The 17,322-nt window shown below is 43.4% G+C and overlaps 1 protein-coding gene across 3 annotated transcripts in view; it reads right to left on the bottom strand.

Moving 5' to 3' along the window:
- Nucleotides 1-17,322, bottom strand: part of LOC143930386 (mitogen-activated protein kinase 8) — a 61,739-nt gene that overhangs the window by 38,561 nt on the left and 5,856 nt on the right. For all 3 annotated transcript variants that reach the window (XM_077454672.1, XM_077454671.1, XM_077454673.1), the window contains exons 2-6: nt 6,973-7,155; nt 6,742-6,871; nt 4,505-4,563; nt 3,488-3,626; nt 3,097-3,262 (exon numbers count right to left, since the gene is read on the bottom strand). In XM_077454672.1, the coding sequence (XP_077310798.1) occupies nt 3,097-3,262; nt 3,488-3,626; nt 4,505-4,563; nt 6,742-6,871; nt 6,973-7,094 (616 nt within the window). In that variant the 5' untranslated portion in view covers nt 7,095-7,155. The remainder of the gene's footprint in view (nt 1-3,096; nt 3,263-3,487; nt 3,627-4,504; nt 4,564-6,741; nt 6,872-6,972; nt 7,156-17,322) is intronic.

Raw genomic sequence — 17,322 nt, 5'->3', positions numbered from 1 at the left:
ATGCAGACCAAGAAACTCTAGTGGTGATAACTCTGCACCTGTGTACATGAAAGAAGCCTCGTGGGCAGCTCAGCCCGCCAATGTCCACCTTAATTTGAAATAGGAGCTTTGGGTGGCCTTTTAGGTTCTTTGAGGGCTAGAAAAACAGCTCTGTCAAAAACACATTGCAGACACTTATGCCATTTCATGCTTTTTTTCATAAAGTGTATGTACAACCAAAAGACGTTTTGGATAGGTCCCAGACAAGTTAGAAATTGTGATGGGTTTTTATTGCTGTCCGAGTCACTGCAGGGGAGATTTGTCCTCATTATCAGTTCAGATGACCATTTTAATCCAGACAAGAAGCAAATGGGAAATCCAAAGTTTTAAAGTCACCACAACAGAAAGTAAAAGGAAATCTAATGGGATCACTGGTTCCAATGACTACAGTCTATGAGAAGAATCCCCCTCACATTAAAGAGATTTCATTCACTTCTTGTGGCCTTCCCAGAACAGAAGTGAAGAAAATCCTCCCCAAAAGTAATGCAGACAGCAAAAAAAATTTAATATAAAGAAATTATGTATAGTCTCAGCTATACATACACTTTTAAAAGGCTGCATGTTGCCCTCAAAAGACAAATATAGGCAAAGAAAGCTAATAAAAACATTGATTACTGAAGAAGAATTCTGGCACTAAACGACCTGGGTATGAAATGTCACCTACAGAGAATTGTGCTTAATGCGTTCCCCCAGCCAACAGATCTCATATATGCAAGTATATTAAAATACGTCTTGTCTGTGTTGCCCAGTGCACCTAATCAGATCTCCCCTTTCTTTTCTCTAATACATGACAGTGTTAGCTTACTGAGGGCAATAAAGCAATTTGTTCCTTCAACTGCTTTTCTGATAGGAGGGTGTGAGCTTACTCCAGTATGTGTCCTTTTTTGTACTCTAGCTCTTAAGATTTGCACACGTTACATTTCTGGTTAGCTCAGGTCCTTACACGTCGACCCCCACTTGTCTCTTAACTTATAGGTTCTACTCTGAACAGAGAACTATTACTAAGAAAGTTACAATTTATTATTGGGCTCTTGGCATTCTAGTACCAACACTACTGGCTTTGTCTGTATCCTATGAAGAAGAGTCAAGCAGAAGGCACTGGGAGAAGGACTGCACCTAAACTTTCACTTTAAGGGGTTGTAAAGTCAGAAGTTTTTTTTTAATCTTAATGCATTCTCTGCATTAAGATAAAAAGCCTTTTGTGTGCAGCAGCCCCCCTAATACTTACCTGAGCCCCATCTCTGTCTCTTGGCCGTCCCGGACTCTCCTCCTGATTGACTGAGACATAGCAGCGGCACCATTGGCTCCCACTGCTGTCAAAGTCAGTTAACTGAACCGCAGCTTCATGTCTGAATGGAACATGAGTGTATGCTGCGTGCTGTGGGGGCACTCAACAGGAGGGATAGGCCTGGAGCAACGAAGAGGGACCCGAGAAGAAGGCAATTGGGGCTTTACAATCACTTTAAGAGGCCTTAGAACTTAAAGGATACGTTCACAGTTGCACCATTCATTCACAGATTCCTGTGAATTAATAAAACTACAAGTACCATCTTCAAACCATGGAAGACAAACTAGTTGTTTGAATAGACTGCAGGCGTGCTGATCAGCATGCTCGTAGTTAATTCACATTGCTTACAGCTCTAAAAAAGAAGGACAGCCTGTAGAGAGGTGCAGGCAACAGAGCTGTAGGCAGTGTGCAATGTTTTGAAGGCTCCTAAAGCTGAAAAAAGAAAACTAATACAGCCACCTCATCTAATGATTGGCAAGCTGCAAAGCATTACATTTTTGGTTTTGGGTTTAATACCGATTTAAAGTGGACCATTTGCCAGATTGCAGATTATAAAAGTGTGTGGGGTGCTCAGTGATGGGAAGCTGACATGAACTTGACAGCTTCCATAAACGCTCTATCCTCAGCCTGGATTTAGCAGTCAGCCAGAAGATTCCCTGGGCAAAAGCTGAATGTAAAAAAAGGGCTGGGGATATTGGCTGACGTCATTACCCAAATATGGAAACGCTCAAATCTGGGCAATAAATGATTCACACGGGATGCGGACCAGATAGGGACCTCGTTTTAAAGTTACCAGTCAGGCTCCACCTACCCAATTCTATGGCCGCAGCATTGTCAATCAACAGCAAGGCGGACCAGATGGGGGGGGGGGGGGGGGGGGAAGAGACTCCGTTCCCGAACAGGCCGGCCTCATGAAAAAAATAAAAACACACCATGCGCCGCTTTGTGATGGGCATAGTGGCTGAGAAATGGGACTATCTGGTATGGATACGCTGACCTCAGTGTCCCCACCTTCCAAGACAGAATTATGTACCTATTTCCAACAGGTATGTGAATCTGTCAAACACTGAGAATGTATTAATATCCCCTAGTGTATCTACGCTGCCTCAAAATGTCTGCAGTCTTCTGGGGTAAATGACAACCCCGAAGAATAAGTGCAGGGTCCCCTGCACTCACATTTCTAGGATATGAATTTATGCTGAGAGCACTGCTGAGGTTTTCATGTCAGCACTGCTCTCCGCATCATGTAGGACTACCCTCCACAGAGAGAAGACTGAAGGGGACCCTGCATGTAACATGACCAGCCAGGAAAAAAAAAATAATAATAATAAATTGCACACATACTGCTAAAGAAGGGGGGCTCAGGAAGAAGGGAGACCACTAAAGGAGTTTGGAACCCAGAGTTGGGCTTAAAAGGTGAACCATAATTCTACTTTAAAGCAGACAACCGGGGGCACACATTCCAGTTATATTATCATACTAAATTTGGCTCAATTTCCACTACTCAAAACCCATAGACTGCATCTCCTCTTTAATCAAAAATTACTAATATATATTTTACACAGGCTAATCAAGTATATTACTGCACTTTACAGACCTTAATAACGTGCACTTAAGACAATTGTCTAAAACCTCATGAGATATATAGGTAAATTTAAATATAGATTTTAGATTTAAAGAAAAAAAAGTTTCCAATGAGGAAACAACCTACTTACGCCAATGAGCGCCAATATATGAGTGCATATGTGAACATGAGTAGAAAGACTCACCGTTTTCTTTGTAGCCCATGCCCAAGATCACTTCCGGAGCTCTGTAGTAACGGGTCACGACATATGGCGTCATCATGAAGCTTGTCCCTGCTGTCCGGGCAAGGCCAAAGTCGAGAATTTTTAGGGTGCAATCAGACTTCACTACAATGTTGCTTGGCTTTAAATCCTGTGAAGTACAGAAAATAAAATGGCTATTAACTGAAGACATTCAGAATTTCTCTGGGCTATGCTGAGAAAGTTAGAACCAAATCTATATGTGAAGCCACTAGGTACATGCTAAGGCTCCAGTGCGACAGACTAAACAGATACAAATTCAGTTACTATGTGATGTACAAACAAAAAAAAACATTAAGGTTTGCAATAATTTGATAAGTGCACCAGTAAGATTTACCCGATGGATGATCCCTGCAGAATGTAGGTGCTTTATTCCACACAACATCTGGTAAAGCAAATAGGACATACGCTCATGATCCAGCTCCATCTGTATCACCTGACACAAATTAGCGTCCATAAGCTCCATCACAATGTACCTAGAAATGACAAAAGGTACATCAGTGTGTGCGTGTATTTGACAGTTACCCACACACAGCTAACGTGTAGGCTGAAGTCTAAATGCTTAGAAAATTCAGATTGTAAATGGATAGAAAATTGGATAGAAAATTGGATAAAAGCCCTTATTCAGATAGTAATTAATCAATCATATGAATGGTCTGAGGTTATTAGTGGTGTACCCCAAGGTGTTGGGACCCTTACTTTTTAACCCAGTTAAATGATATAGGATCTGGGTTTACAAGTACCATTTCAGTGTTTGCACATGACACCAAGCTATGTAATACAATAATGTCCTTACAGGGTGTCTTCAACTCCCACATTCCAGTATTTATAACCCTCATTAATCTATCCAAAATAAACAAACGTTTTGCCTTCAGAATTTAATAAGAAAGGGGTAGCAAACATTACAAACGGAACACTGTGTCCCAATGTCAGACTCCAGGCTAGCCCCCCACGTCCAGTCTGATGAGGTCTGAGTATGGCAATCCAAAAATAAGCTGCAGACAAAGCAGCAATGTGGTGAGGAATCTTTATTGCAGAAAAAAACCTAGTAAAAAAGTGATTAGACTTTTTCTAGCTAGGCTGAGAAAAAAAAGTTGATCCCGCTAGGGCACCAAAAAAAACAAAAAAAAAAAAAAAACACAACAGATGGTAATAGGATATATATATATATATATATATATATATATATATATATATATATATATATATATATATATATATATTTTTATGCCAGTGTCCAAACCGTCTGAAGGAAGCAGTAAAACTTGAAAGTGAAGCCTTCCCATATCCATCAAAGGATGCAACAGATGGAATGGTTCCATTCACGAAAGCATCAATTGCTGATAATACTTACAAGTCCTGGAATTCTTCCAGAGACTTCTGTGGTGTAAAGACATTTAGGAGCCCAATTATCTGTAACAGACAAAAGCAAAATGCAAGATGATACAGTACACATCTCATAAACATTTATTTTTATGTATAATTTAATATATAAATAAAAAAATAAAATAAAAAGATCTTGCCAGGGTTTATTGTGTGCTATTCGGTTTACTACTAGATCCCTGAACTGAGTGATCAGCCCCAACCAGCCTCATAGCAAATGACAATTCACAGCCCTAGTAAAGTCGATTTTCATGTTTAATGTGGCAAATTGACCCAAAAGAACAATTTCAGAACTATAAGTAAAGAGAAATAAAGCCGCGCTAGACTAATAAGTAAACATGTGATTCAAATATAGCAAAACATTGTAAATCTCAGTTTCAACATATATAACATAATGCATTTAATAACACCCGTGTGCATCCAAGTCCAAGTGCAGATACACGGTTATATAATGGAGGTTCTCAAAACAAACAAGAGTTCATAAAAAAACTGAAGACCAATCCTCCGCATAGATGTTAAACTGATACTAAAGCTTTGCATTTGTTTTATTAAAATAACAAAACAACATGTCATACTAACCTCCACTGTGCAGCTAGTTTCACAGAGTGGCCCCGAACATTCTCTTCTGGGGTCCCTCGGCGGCTTTTCCCCACATTAGATAACCCCCTAGGCGAAGCGCTCTCCTGAAGGGGGGGGGGGTTACCTTGCAGGCGCGCGCCAGAGTCATTCATTCAGAGTCCATAGAAGCCAAATGTATGACTCGGCCCCGATCATTGGATTTGATTGAGAGCAGCGGGAGCCAATGGCTGCGCTATCGATCTATCCAATCAAAGCTGGGACTCCTTGGAGAGACAGACGGTGCGTCCCCACCAAAGAAGGTGAAGGGGCTCTGGCAAGTAAAACGGAGGAATGACCGCCAGTAGTTTTTTCACCTTAATACATAGGATGCATTAAAGGTGAAAAAAACAAACATTAAACTCCTTTAAGAGGGGAATAAAGTGCATCAAGTCCACGTCATAGGTGAGATGATGGCGATCGAGTGCATCAAATAGCCAAGAGGTTCTTCAGATTATGACACCACCACCTCATTTAAGATGCAAGCTTACCAGATATTGCAGACCTTCTAATTAAAGAAAGGTTGGATGAGCATATGGCCAAAAAAGCCCCGACCAGGGTATTCCTAGGACTTTCCTGCAAGATCCCCTCAAAGGATATGGATATACACTGAAGTTTTCAGCAGGTACCAGGCACTCGGGTGGCCACCTCACCTTCCTAGCCCTGTTCAGAACCAGCCTCACTCCTCTCCCAGAAAACTCTCCCGACTGACAGAGAGAAATTATAACTTTTTCTGAAAGAGGAGAACTAGCTAATACAAATAAATGTAGCAGGAAAGTATGTCTCTCATCTCAGATCCACTTCTAGAGATCGGCACTGCAATCCAGACAGTACACACTCCATTTTCCTAGGAAATACATTCTCTCTCATCGGTGTCCTTACTACTCTCCTGCACATACTAAGTGCTGTCACACCCCTTGGCAAACCTCTCCTACACATAGTGACCACTGGCATACCCTTTGCACTCCTCTTTTGCACGTAATGACTGTTCTCATAATCTCTGCACTTCTCTACTGCAATGCCGTGCAAGGTGCCGTTGAGGTCCCAGGGATTGAGTTGGGGCAGGCCTCAGTGTCGACTTTTCCAAAATAAATATCTGTCTACTGCTGGCATTTGGCTTTTAGTGGCTTCTCAGGTGTCCTACAGCAATGGATTCTTGACCCATGGCTACCAGTGGGCACCTGCAGCAGTCTCATAACATGTTGTCAGTCTCTGTCTCCTACAGCATGCCCAAAGGTATCCAACCAAACCTGTATCTTGTTTCAAGTCTCTGAATGTTTGCTTTAGTAACGCTGTAGTCTCTAGCAGTCTTATGTAGTGTTAACTATATTGAATATTTTTATGTAGCCCCCTTACAGCACACCTAAGTTGCCAACCACTGTTCTAAGATTTCATATGTTTTCTATTATGACAGAGTGCCCAGGTGGAGACATGACCATTGTATTCTTTCACTCCCTCCATCAGTATGCCAAAGAATGTGATAGAGTGAGCATTGCTCAAAACAGGAAAAAAAAAAAAAAAAGTAGGAATCGACTATAAAATTTTTCTAGTTCATATAATCACCCAGAAGGGATTGCTTTCTGCAGAACTTACATTCTTGTGATTGACACATTTCATGAGCACAAGCTCCCGGTATGCCCTCTTGGCATGCGTTTGATTCTGGAACGGTCGACTCAGCTTTTTGATAGCAACATGTCTTTCTAAAACAGCATCATACGCAGCGCTGAGGGAAAAAAATATAAATTACACAACATATAGATGCTTCATTAAATGCAAAGGGATATTAAGAAAGAAAAAAGAAAAAAAAGGTATTAACTTTCTTACCATACTATGCCCTGGGCTCCCGATCCAATGGGCTTCAGGTTTTGGTATCGCTTCAGAACGGTGAAAGTGGAATCTCCAATTTCAAAGACGGAGAAGTTGTTGTCTCGTTTTCCTCGGCTCATGATTGCACGAGCGTCTTCCCCAGTGGCTTCATCCAAACCCCAATGCTTTTATAGCTGAAATCTGCCAAAGAAAAAAAAATAAGTCAGAGATGAGGACAATAAAAAAAAGTCTGGTATGATTTTACGCATAGTTCAGGTGCGATTTTCATTGTCATAAACTTTGACAATTTGCACCTGAACCACTGAACAAAGTTGCACAGGTCTGAAGCTAAACCCTGTGGTAAGCAAATATCGTCTAAATATAAGAGGCATTTGTATTCTTACTTGTCTCTTGGTGTGCTTTGTTTTTCCTTCTAGATCTGTGCAGCAATAAAAGCATAAAACTGTGCCTCTGTGCAGGAGCTTCCTGTAACACAGACTGGTCACTGCTGCTCTCCCTCCTTGTGCAGGGCGACTGGTCTTGTATCCGCCCCCTCCTGTTTGCTTCAGGCAGCCTGTAGTGGGTGGAGCCTGCTGGCACCCTCCCACAGCTCTGACCTCTGTCTTTATGGCATACTTGCACACTTACCTCTCAGTGTGCTTCCTTCTCCAGTAGCGTATCTGCTGCTGATCTTACTGGTACCATCTCCTCAGCTGCATTTTCTGGGTCCCACGGTGCTCCTTTACATTCACTGATATTGTAACTTCTTTTCCCCTGCCATATAGGATTGTGCTGCATGGCAGAACTGTGTAAATCTCTGAACTGAATGCATATAAATCCATATATTTTGTTGGGTAAAATATTGTAGCTCCCTAAGGCCCCTTCCCACATGAGGTGGGTATCTGTCTGCCAACCCCCACTGAGCAGAGAGATGACTGGTCCGTGTCTGCTCCGCTAATGCAGAGTGGACACAGACACAGCCCACTCTCCATGTGCAGTAAGCGGATCCCCCATCTGTCTGTTTTTAGAAGATAGGATCCGATCAACGGCGATCGATAGGATGCTCCATCGAGAAGATTTGCTTAAAAAACAAACAAACAAAAAAAAACAGGTATATCCAATCGGTCTGCTAGTATTAAAGGGGCTTTAGATGTATTTCATCTGTGTATTTAGCTGTTTGCTGGAGTCCACTTTTAGGGCACTTTCACTTTGGGGCCGGGGGGGGGGGGGGGGGGGGGGGGGCGGGGGTGGTGTTCACTTTTGGCTACACCGCTCCCAAGCTGCCCCAAAAGATGCTGTTGCACGACTTTTTTTTCCCGCCCCACAAGTGCACCTCCCCAGTGCCTTTCACTAGAGGTCGACCGATATTTGCCGTTTTTTAATTAATCGGCATCGGCCAATTGTGCTGGTAAAAAGCCGATATAGTACTGCAGCGGGACTTTGAAATGACTTCTCTAATAGAAGTCAGTGTAAGTTGCCATAGAAACGTCTTTCCTCCTCTCTGGGCAGGCTGCCAAGAAAAGAACAGAAAGATACAATGTTTACACTTGAATGAATGAAGTCATCTCTGTGTGTAGAAGTTCTCAGTTTAACCATTTAAAGACTAAATCTTTTCTGACACTTGTTGCTTACAAGTAAAAATCCTGTATTTTCTGCCAGAAAATCACTTAGACCCCCCAAAAATTATATATATTTTTTAGCAGAGATCCTAGGGAATAAAATAGCGGTTGTTGCAATATTTTATGTCACACGGCATTTGCACAGAGGTCTTTCAAATGCATTTTTTGGGGAAAAAATACACTATTTAAAAAATAAAATAAAAACAGTAAAGTTAGCCCATTTTTTTTTTTCGTCCAAAAGTTTTGACTACCTGTTTTTATTTAATATATAGGTTTTTTTTTTTATCTAAAATCATACATACAAGTAAACTGATTGGAGGTTTGTTTTGTTTAATAAATGTTTAAATGTAAGAAATTTTCTGTATCACTTATGAAGGCCGCTTCCACACTGGAGCGGGCAGGCGTTGATGGTAAAACGCAAGTTTTAGCGGCTCTTTACCATCATTTTAGCGGTGCTATTTGGCTGCTAGTGGGGCACATATAACCCAGCTAGCGGCCAAGGAAGAGGTTAAATGCGCCCATGAAGCACTGCTGCCAAATCGCATTGCATGCGCTTCGGCAGTGGTGCCCATTCATATCAATGGGCAGGAGTGGTGGAGGAGCGGTATACACCACTCCAAACGTGCTGCTTGCAGGACTTTTTTTAAGATCCTGCCAGCGCATCGCCTCAGTGTGAAAGCACTCTGTCTTTCACACAGACTGCAGGGGAGCCATTTTGCAGGCACTCTACAGGCGCTATTTTTAGCCCAAAAGCGCCTGAAAAACACCCCAGTGGGAAAGATGTGTTAGATCAAGGGGGATTAAAAAAAAAATAAAATAAAATAAAAAAGGAAAAAAAGAAATAAATAAAATAAAAATCGGCCTAACATATCGGCCCAAAAAAATCGGCATCATATATCGGCTATCGGCCGCCATGATTTCTAAATATCGGCATCGGCCAGAGAAAAACCCATATCGGTCGACCTCTACCTTTCACACTGGGGAGGCAATTTTCAGGCACTTTACATGCATTATTTTTAGCGTTAAAACACATGAAAAGCACCTCAGTTTGAAAGGGGTCTTAAACATTAGAATCTGCTCAGTGCCAATAAAAATATTACCAAATCATTAATTCCCCGTTTCTTACAATTTTGAAAGATTTTTCACAGCTTTGGGGCCTATGCAATCTCACGCATTCAGTTCTATGAAAAGGAGATACAGTGAAACCTTGGATTGCAAGCATAATTAGTTCTGGAAACATGCTTGTAAACCAAAGCACTTGTATATCAAAGCAAATTTCCCCATAAGAAATAATGGAAACTCAGACGATTCCTTCCACAACCATTTATCCCTAAATCCTTCAGGTTATAGTCCAAAAAGATTTTAGCAATGTGACCAGGTTGTGTACCCATAAAATGTCCTTTCAAACGGCCGCCTCCACAAGGGGATTAGAAGAATAATTCAGCAGGAGCTACAGGGTATAAAAGAGGAGAGAGCCGCCTCTAAGTGTAGAAATATGGTTACATTTAATGGAGGTACAACATTTAGCAACTCGTGCATGCATGTTTTATACATCAAAGTATGCAGACATCTGGGTTAAAGCTGCCTACATAGACTAGTGTTTCTCAACTATTATTCCTCCAGGAGTTGCTAGGGGTTCCTTGAGCAATAAGCAATGTATTCCTCTCAGATAAGCTCCCACTGAAACCATTAGCACAGCTTGGATTTTGAATATTATTAGAGCCATAATTGTTAGCCTCCTGGTTAACATATTCCAAAATGTCTTGGGTAAGAATCGGATAAAGATCAGGCGCATCTACAAGTTAACAGTACACTTTGCCTTTAGCATCTGCCTTCCTTATGTGCCCACCAATTTAGATTAGGGTTTCTAAAGCAGGGTTCCTCGAGCCACTGACCATCACACTAATGAATCATGTGTGTAAATATTCATTTTTAGCAGGGGTTCCCTGAGATTGGAAAGTTATTGCAAGGGTTCCTCTTTGCTGAAAAGGTTGAGAATGGCTGACATAGACCACCCTCTTGACCGCTGTCAGCCTGCAACCTGACCGGGAAGACTACCCTGCAGTAGAGCGATCTGAAAGCGAAAGCTTGGATCGCAGCATGGAACGGATGACGTAGATTGCAGTGGCAGTGCAGAGGATGGTCTATGTGGATAGCTTTACCCTGAATACTTAGATGTGCCTGTTTTATGCATCAGCCGTGGGAGTTGCAAAATGTTACCATGTGACTACTTTATTCATCAACCATATGAGTTGCTAAATGTTCATGCTCTTTATTAAATTTAACCATATTGCTACACTTATGCCGCGTACACATAAGAATTCTCGTCGGAAAAAGCTCTGGTTTTCCCGATGGAATTCGGCTCAAGCGGTCTTGCCTACACACGGTCACATCAAATTCCGTTTATAACGCTGTGACGTACAATGCGTAAGACGGGACTAGAAAAAGGAAGTTCAATAGCCAGTAGCCAATAGCTTCTGTCTCGTAGTTGAATCTGAGCATGCGTGATTTTTGGCGTGTCGGAATTGCATACACACAAGTGGAATTACCTATAGAAAGTTTTTCCGTCTGGAAAATTGAGAACATGCCATCAATTTTTGGCTGGTGGATATTTGGACAGCTAAATTCTGATGGAGCATACACACGGTCGCATTTTCCAATGAAAAGCTCTCATCTGTCTTTTTCTGGCCGGAATTCCGATCGTGTGTACGCGGCATTACACACCTTTCACATTGGAAGCAATTTTCAGGCGTTTTAGCAGTAAAAATAGCACCTGCACCTCCCCAGTGTAAAAGTCGAGTGCTTTCACACCGGGACGATGCGCTTGCAGGACGGGAAAAAAAGTCCTCCAAGCAGCCCTGCCCATTGAAATGAATGGCCAGTGTCTGCAAATCGCTTCAGAATCACTGCAACACGGCACTTTTAGCCCTTTATTTGGCTGCTAGTAATATATATATATATATATTTTTTTAATAATAAAAATAAAATCGCCCCGATAGCGGCGAAAAGCTCAGCTGAAACCAGGGCTCGACAAATCCCAGGCGCCAGGTTGCCATTGCGACTAGAAATTGTGCCCTGGCACCTGGGTTTTTTCACTGACAGGTGCCTCTGTGTCTGGTGCCTCCAGACACCGAGCACTGTCTGGTAGTCGGGATGGAGCAGGAAGAAAGCAGCTCAGCAGCCTCCGACATCCTCCTCTTTCTCCACACACTGTTGGCAGAGCAGCGCCGCAGTGTGTGAAACTGTGTGAAGAGAGGAGCTGTCAAAATTGAGGCTGAATGTCACGGTGGGCGGGACCCTGCTTTCCAACACCAGCCAATGGGATGGGATTTGGGGCGGGCCGATACATATGTGGCCCCTCCCCTTTCTTAAGCAGCCCAATCATTGGCTGGATAGCTGCCGGGTCCCTCCCACCTCTGACATCACGCTGAATGTGTCAGCTCCTCTCTCTCTCTCTCTATACAGTTTCACACAGTGCAGCACTGCAGGGAGCATTCAGTTTCACAGTTACACTATCGGCTGTGAAACCTGCCAGTGTTACTTGCCAGTGCCATCCAGTGCCACCTGCCAATACCAGTTAGTGCCACATGCCAGTGCCACCCGCCAATGACGGTGCCACCTGCCAGTGCAATACAGTGCCATCTGCCAATGCCAGTTAGTGCCACCTGCCAATGCCAACCAGTGAAATCCAGTGCCACTTGCCAATCAGTGCAATCCAGTGCCACTTGCCAGTGCCACGTGCCAACCATTGCCACCTGCCAGTGCAATCCAGTGCCACCTGCCAATGCCAGTTAGTGCCACCTGCCAATGCCATTTGCCAGCGCCACCTGCCAGTGCCAAGCAGTGCTACCTGCCAGTGCCAAGCAGTGCCATCCAGTGCCACCTGCCAATGCCAGTTAGTGCCATGTGCCATCCAGTGCCACCTGCCAGTGCCATCCAGTGCCACCTGCCAGTTAGTGCCACATGCCAATGCCAATCAGTGCCACCTGCCAGTGCCAGTGAGCACCACCTGCCAGTGAGCACCACCTGCCAGTGAGCACCACCTGCCAGTGAGCACCATCTGCCAGTGCCAGTTAGTGCTATCCAGTGCAACCTGCCAGTGCCAGTTAGTGTCATCTGCCAATTCCATCTGCCAGTGCCACCTGTCAATCTGTGCCACCTGCCAGTGCAATCCAGTGCCACCTGCCAATGCCAGTTAGTGCCATCTGCCAATGCCACCTGCCAATGCCATCCAGTGCCACCTGCCAATGCCATCCAGTGCCACCTGCCAATGCCATCCAGTGCCACCTGCCAATGCCATCCAGTGCCACCTGCCAGCGCCAAGCAGTGCCACCTGCCAGCGCCAAGCAGTGCCACCTGCCAGTGCCAGTTAGTGCCATCTGCCAGTGCCAGTTGCCAATCTGTGCCACCCATTGCCACCTGCCAGTTAGTGCCACCTGCCAACGCCATCTGCCAGTTAGTGCTGCCTGCCAGTGTCACCTGACAGTGCCACCTGCCAGTGCCAAGCAGTGCAACCTGCCAGTTAGTGCCGCCTGCCAATGCTGCCCATCAATGCCACCTGCCAGTGCCCATCAGTTCCAACCTCAATGCCGCCCCATCAGTGCAGTCTATCAAAGCACATCAGTGAAGGAGAAAAAACGTATTTGCAAAATCTTATAACAAAACAAAAGTTGATTTTTTTTTTTTTTTTTTTTTTAATATGGTCTTTTTCTCTTGGCATCAGGCATGAGCAATTCTTATTGTCCGATTCCCCAGACATGCAGTTCTGGGCGCTGGGCAGAGGATTTAAATAACTGGCTCCTAATTTTTTCAGCTGGCTCCTAGATTCTAAGCAAATTTGTCAAGCCCTGGCTAAAACAACGGTAAAGCACCGCTAAAACTAGGGGTGCTTTCATTGTGAAAGTAGCCTCATTTTTCATGTCAAAATTTATTTATAATATATATATATATATATATATATATATATATATATATATATATATATATATATATATATATATATACATACATACATACATACACACACACATACACACACATTCCCCCCCCCCCCATTGTTCCATTGTTATACTTCATGTTCCCCAAGTTCAAAAGTTACTTTACCACTCAACACCAGAATAAAAGACATTGGAACCACAACACATGTAATAACTGCTATCCCGCAATCACAAACCGGAGCAACCTTCGTGCTACCACAGGCAACTGCAGGGCTACACAAATCCTAATAGATTCCCAAAGCAACAGTAAAAAGTCGCTAGGAAACCAGGTCATCCTGCCAGTCCCAGTAAATGTCAAACATCAAACCAACATTTGGCACAATAGAAGGTGGGGCGCAAACAGTGCAGTGGTGGGTGGTATGTCGCAGTCTACACTACATTACTGCAAAACCGGACATTATTTCTGCTCTATCACTGTGGTGAGTTGTAGCCTACACACAAGTAATGAAAGGAAGGAAGAGGCTATCAAGAGCCATGGTGCCCAACACATGGTCCAAGTGCAGCCTGCCATCTGTATGTAGCCCATTGGAGGTGCAGGAGCATGTGATAGGTAAATGACAGGGGTTAAAGTGGTTGTAAACCCTTACAGACCACTTTTACCTACAAGTAAGCCTAGACTAAGGCTTACCTGTAGGTGCAAGAAATAAGTAAGTTTAGGAGATACTTGCAAAAAAGACAGGCAGCTGAAATCTGACAAGGGATAGTTTTATGGCATATAAATTATATATATGTGTATATATATATTTTTTTTTTTTACTAGTAATGGCAGCGATTTTTATTGTGACTTTCGACATTATGACATTTTTGGGACCATTGTCATTTATACAGCAATCAGTGCTATACAAATGCAGGGATCCCTGTGTAAATGACACTGGCAGTGAAGGGGTTAACCATGGGGTGGCAGTGAAGGGGTTAAGTGTGTCCTAGGGGGGTGTTACTAACTGTGGGGGGCTGGGCTGTGCATTAGTGAACACTGATTTCTGCTCCAATCACAGGGAGCAGAGATCAGTGTCACTTGTTGCTAGGTAGAACGGGGAGATGCCGTTTACATCAGCATCTCCCCGTGAGACGATCGCTGGTATCCATGAGGCGTTCGAGTCCGCGGGACCCACGACCGGACTCATGGGGGTCCCGACCTGGCGCTCACGCGATGGCAGGACAGCAATTTCAACTGGACGTACCAGTAGCCCAGTTTGCCTGCCCGTACCATTCTGCAGACGTACATCGTCGTGCGCTGGTCGGAAACTGGTTAAAGTGTATTTTTTTTTCCAAAAAAATACATTTGAAAGACAGCTGCGCAAATAAAACAGTGTGACAAAGTATTGCAACAACCAGCAATTTATCCTCTAGGGCTTCTGCTAAAATAAAATATATAATGTTTGGGGGTTCAAAATACATTTTCTAGCAAAAAAATAATGATTTTAGCTTGAAACCAACAAATGTCAGTCTTTAAACTTCCCTCATTCATAACAGGAGTGCCTAGACACACTTCGGGTACTTTCACACAGGTGGTCTGCTCAGCGGACTCCACTGATCTATGCTAAGCAGGCGGATGACAGATCCGTCTCTGCTGACTGTGAAGAAAGGAGACAGAGTTCTGCTCTGCCCTATGGGGAAATCGGGTGAAAACGGACCACCCAGAAAGGAAAAAAACAAAACGAAAAACAAACAAACACATTGCTGCTGGTAGTAGAGAGCTCTGTGTTGTTTACCAACACAGGGCTCTCTTCTGTCACTTGCTCAGTAGATCAGCAGTGAATGACAGCACAGCTGGGGCAGTAGGTGCACACCCTACTTGGGAATGCAGGATCACGTATATATATATATACACACACGTGACCCAGTGCAGCGGGGCCGCGCTGCAGCAGTAAAGCTACAGGAGGCGGTCCAGAAGTGGATATACATAATCTTACAACCACAGTTGATCCGGAGGAAGGAAAAATAAACCCCACTAAAGCATGATTCAATTTGCTCTAGTGAAGGATTATATAAAAAAAAAAAAAAAAAAAAAAAGATTTAACCTTCACATACAGAAAGGCTTCTCCACAGTAAGAGCTGTGAAAATGTTTCATAAACTCCCTTACGAGCTGGTTCTGGCCAACTTAATACTTTTTTTATTTAATTTTTTTAAACAAAGAGCCTAACTTAAACAAAATAACTGGATACTAAACACTTTGGGTCCAGGGAATATCCGATTGCCTCCTGGGGTACCAGGAATAATTTTTTTTTCTTTCCCAGATGTAGAGAGTGCCCCCCTTGTCCTCTGTGATGACTTTAAAGTGAATAAGTCAACACCAAGTTCACCATATGGACCCCTTATATATTTATAGAAGTTGATCATATCGCCCCTTAATATCCTCGAGAGAATAAATTCAGTTCCTCTAATCTTTCCTCATAGCTGAGCTCCTCCATGCCTCTTATCAGTTTGGTTGTCCTTCTCTGCACTTTCTCCAGTTCCCCGATATCCTTTTTGAGAACTGGTGCCCAAAACTGAACTGCATATTCCAGGTGAGGTCTTACTAATGATTTGTTCAGGGGCAAAATTATATATCTCTCTCTGGAGTCTATTACGGGTGCTTATATAGTGCCGTCAATTTCGCGCAGCACTTAACACATATTTTACATTCACATCAGTCCCTGCTCACAAGGAGCTTACAATCTAAAGTCCCTACCTCACATTCATACACATACTAAGGCCAATTTAGACAGAAGCAAATTAACCATTAACTACCAGCATGTCTTGTCTTGGAGTGTAGGAGGAAACCAGGGTACCTGGAGGAATTCCACACAGCACTGGGAGAACATGCAATCTCCAGGCAGGTAGTGCCATGGTTGGCGACCCTAGAGCTGCTAGGTGGAAGTGCTAACCACTTAGCCACTGTGCTGTCCACTATAAATATATTATTACAAGAAAGGATTCTGCTAGCTTTAGAAACTGCAGCTTGGCTCTGCATGCTATAATTCAATTTATGATCTACCAGAAACCCCCAATCCTTCACCATTGACTCCCCCAACTGTTCCCAAAAGAATTAATAACATTTTATAGCAGACCTTCACCCACTAAATACACAAAGCAACTTTGCACTCACCGCTCCTCCCCCTTTCCCTCCATTGTCTTTTCATTTTTTCTTCTTATTTACAGTCCAGGCTGACATTCGTACTTAGAGAGAATGACATCTCTTCCCCTCTGGGACAAGAACATCAGATTTCCCAGGATGCTCCAGGCTACCGAAGGGTGGCAGGAGTGGTGCATCATCAGGTAGTGGTCTGAGCTGGGGAGAGAGTTGGCTTCCAATGATGCCATAAATAAAAAATTTGTGTGGGACCCCATGTGTTACAGCAGCGCAGAGGATCATAGCAAGATAACATTGGGTCTCCGGGTGGGCGAGTGTGTGAATTGTGGGGTGTGAAGTTCATCATTAAGGACTTGTTTACACTTGCAACTGTCACTGCCTCTCCTCTACAAAGCAAACCGGCAGCCTCTTTTTCAGAGGCATTTGACAGATGACTTAGAGAAAACATGTCACTTCTGGGATTACTGCTTTAACCCTCGAAAGGCCACAGAACAGCACTGCACCTACCTACATTACATGCAGTTGCAGTACAGCCCCATCCATGGTGGGAAGTCCACATACCACTGCCACAACACCATGTTGTATACCGTATGTAGCTGATGATCAGTGCTGACAGCGGTTGTAGCCATTAGCAAAAGAAAATAATTTGTTTAGGCTAGCTTGGCCCAAAAAAACTAA

This window comes from Lithobates pipiens, unplaced genomic scaffold, assembly GCF_037356315.1.
Source record: "Lithobates pipiens isolate NorthernLeopardFrog02 unplaced genomic scaffold, aLitPip1_a1.2 Scaffold_25, whole genome shotgun sequence".
Classification (NCBI taxonomy): domain Eukaryota; kingdom Metazoa; phylum Chordata; class Amphibia; order Anura; family Ranidae; genus Lithobates; species Lithobates pipiens.
This window is presented reverse-complemented; position numbering and strand designations above follow the sequence as displayed.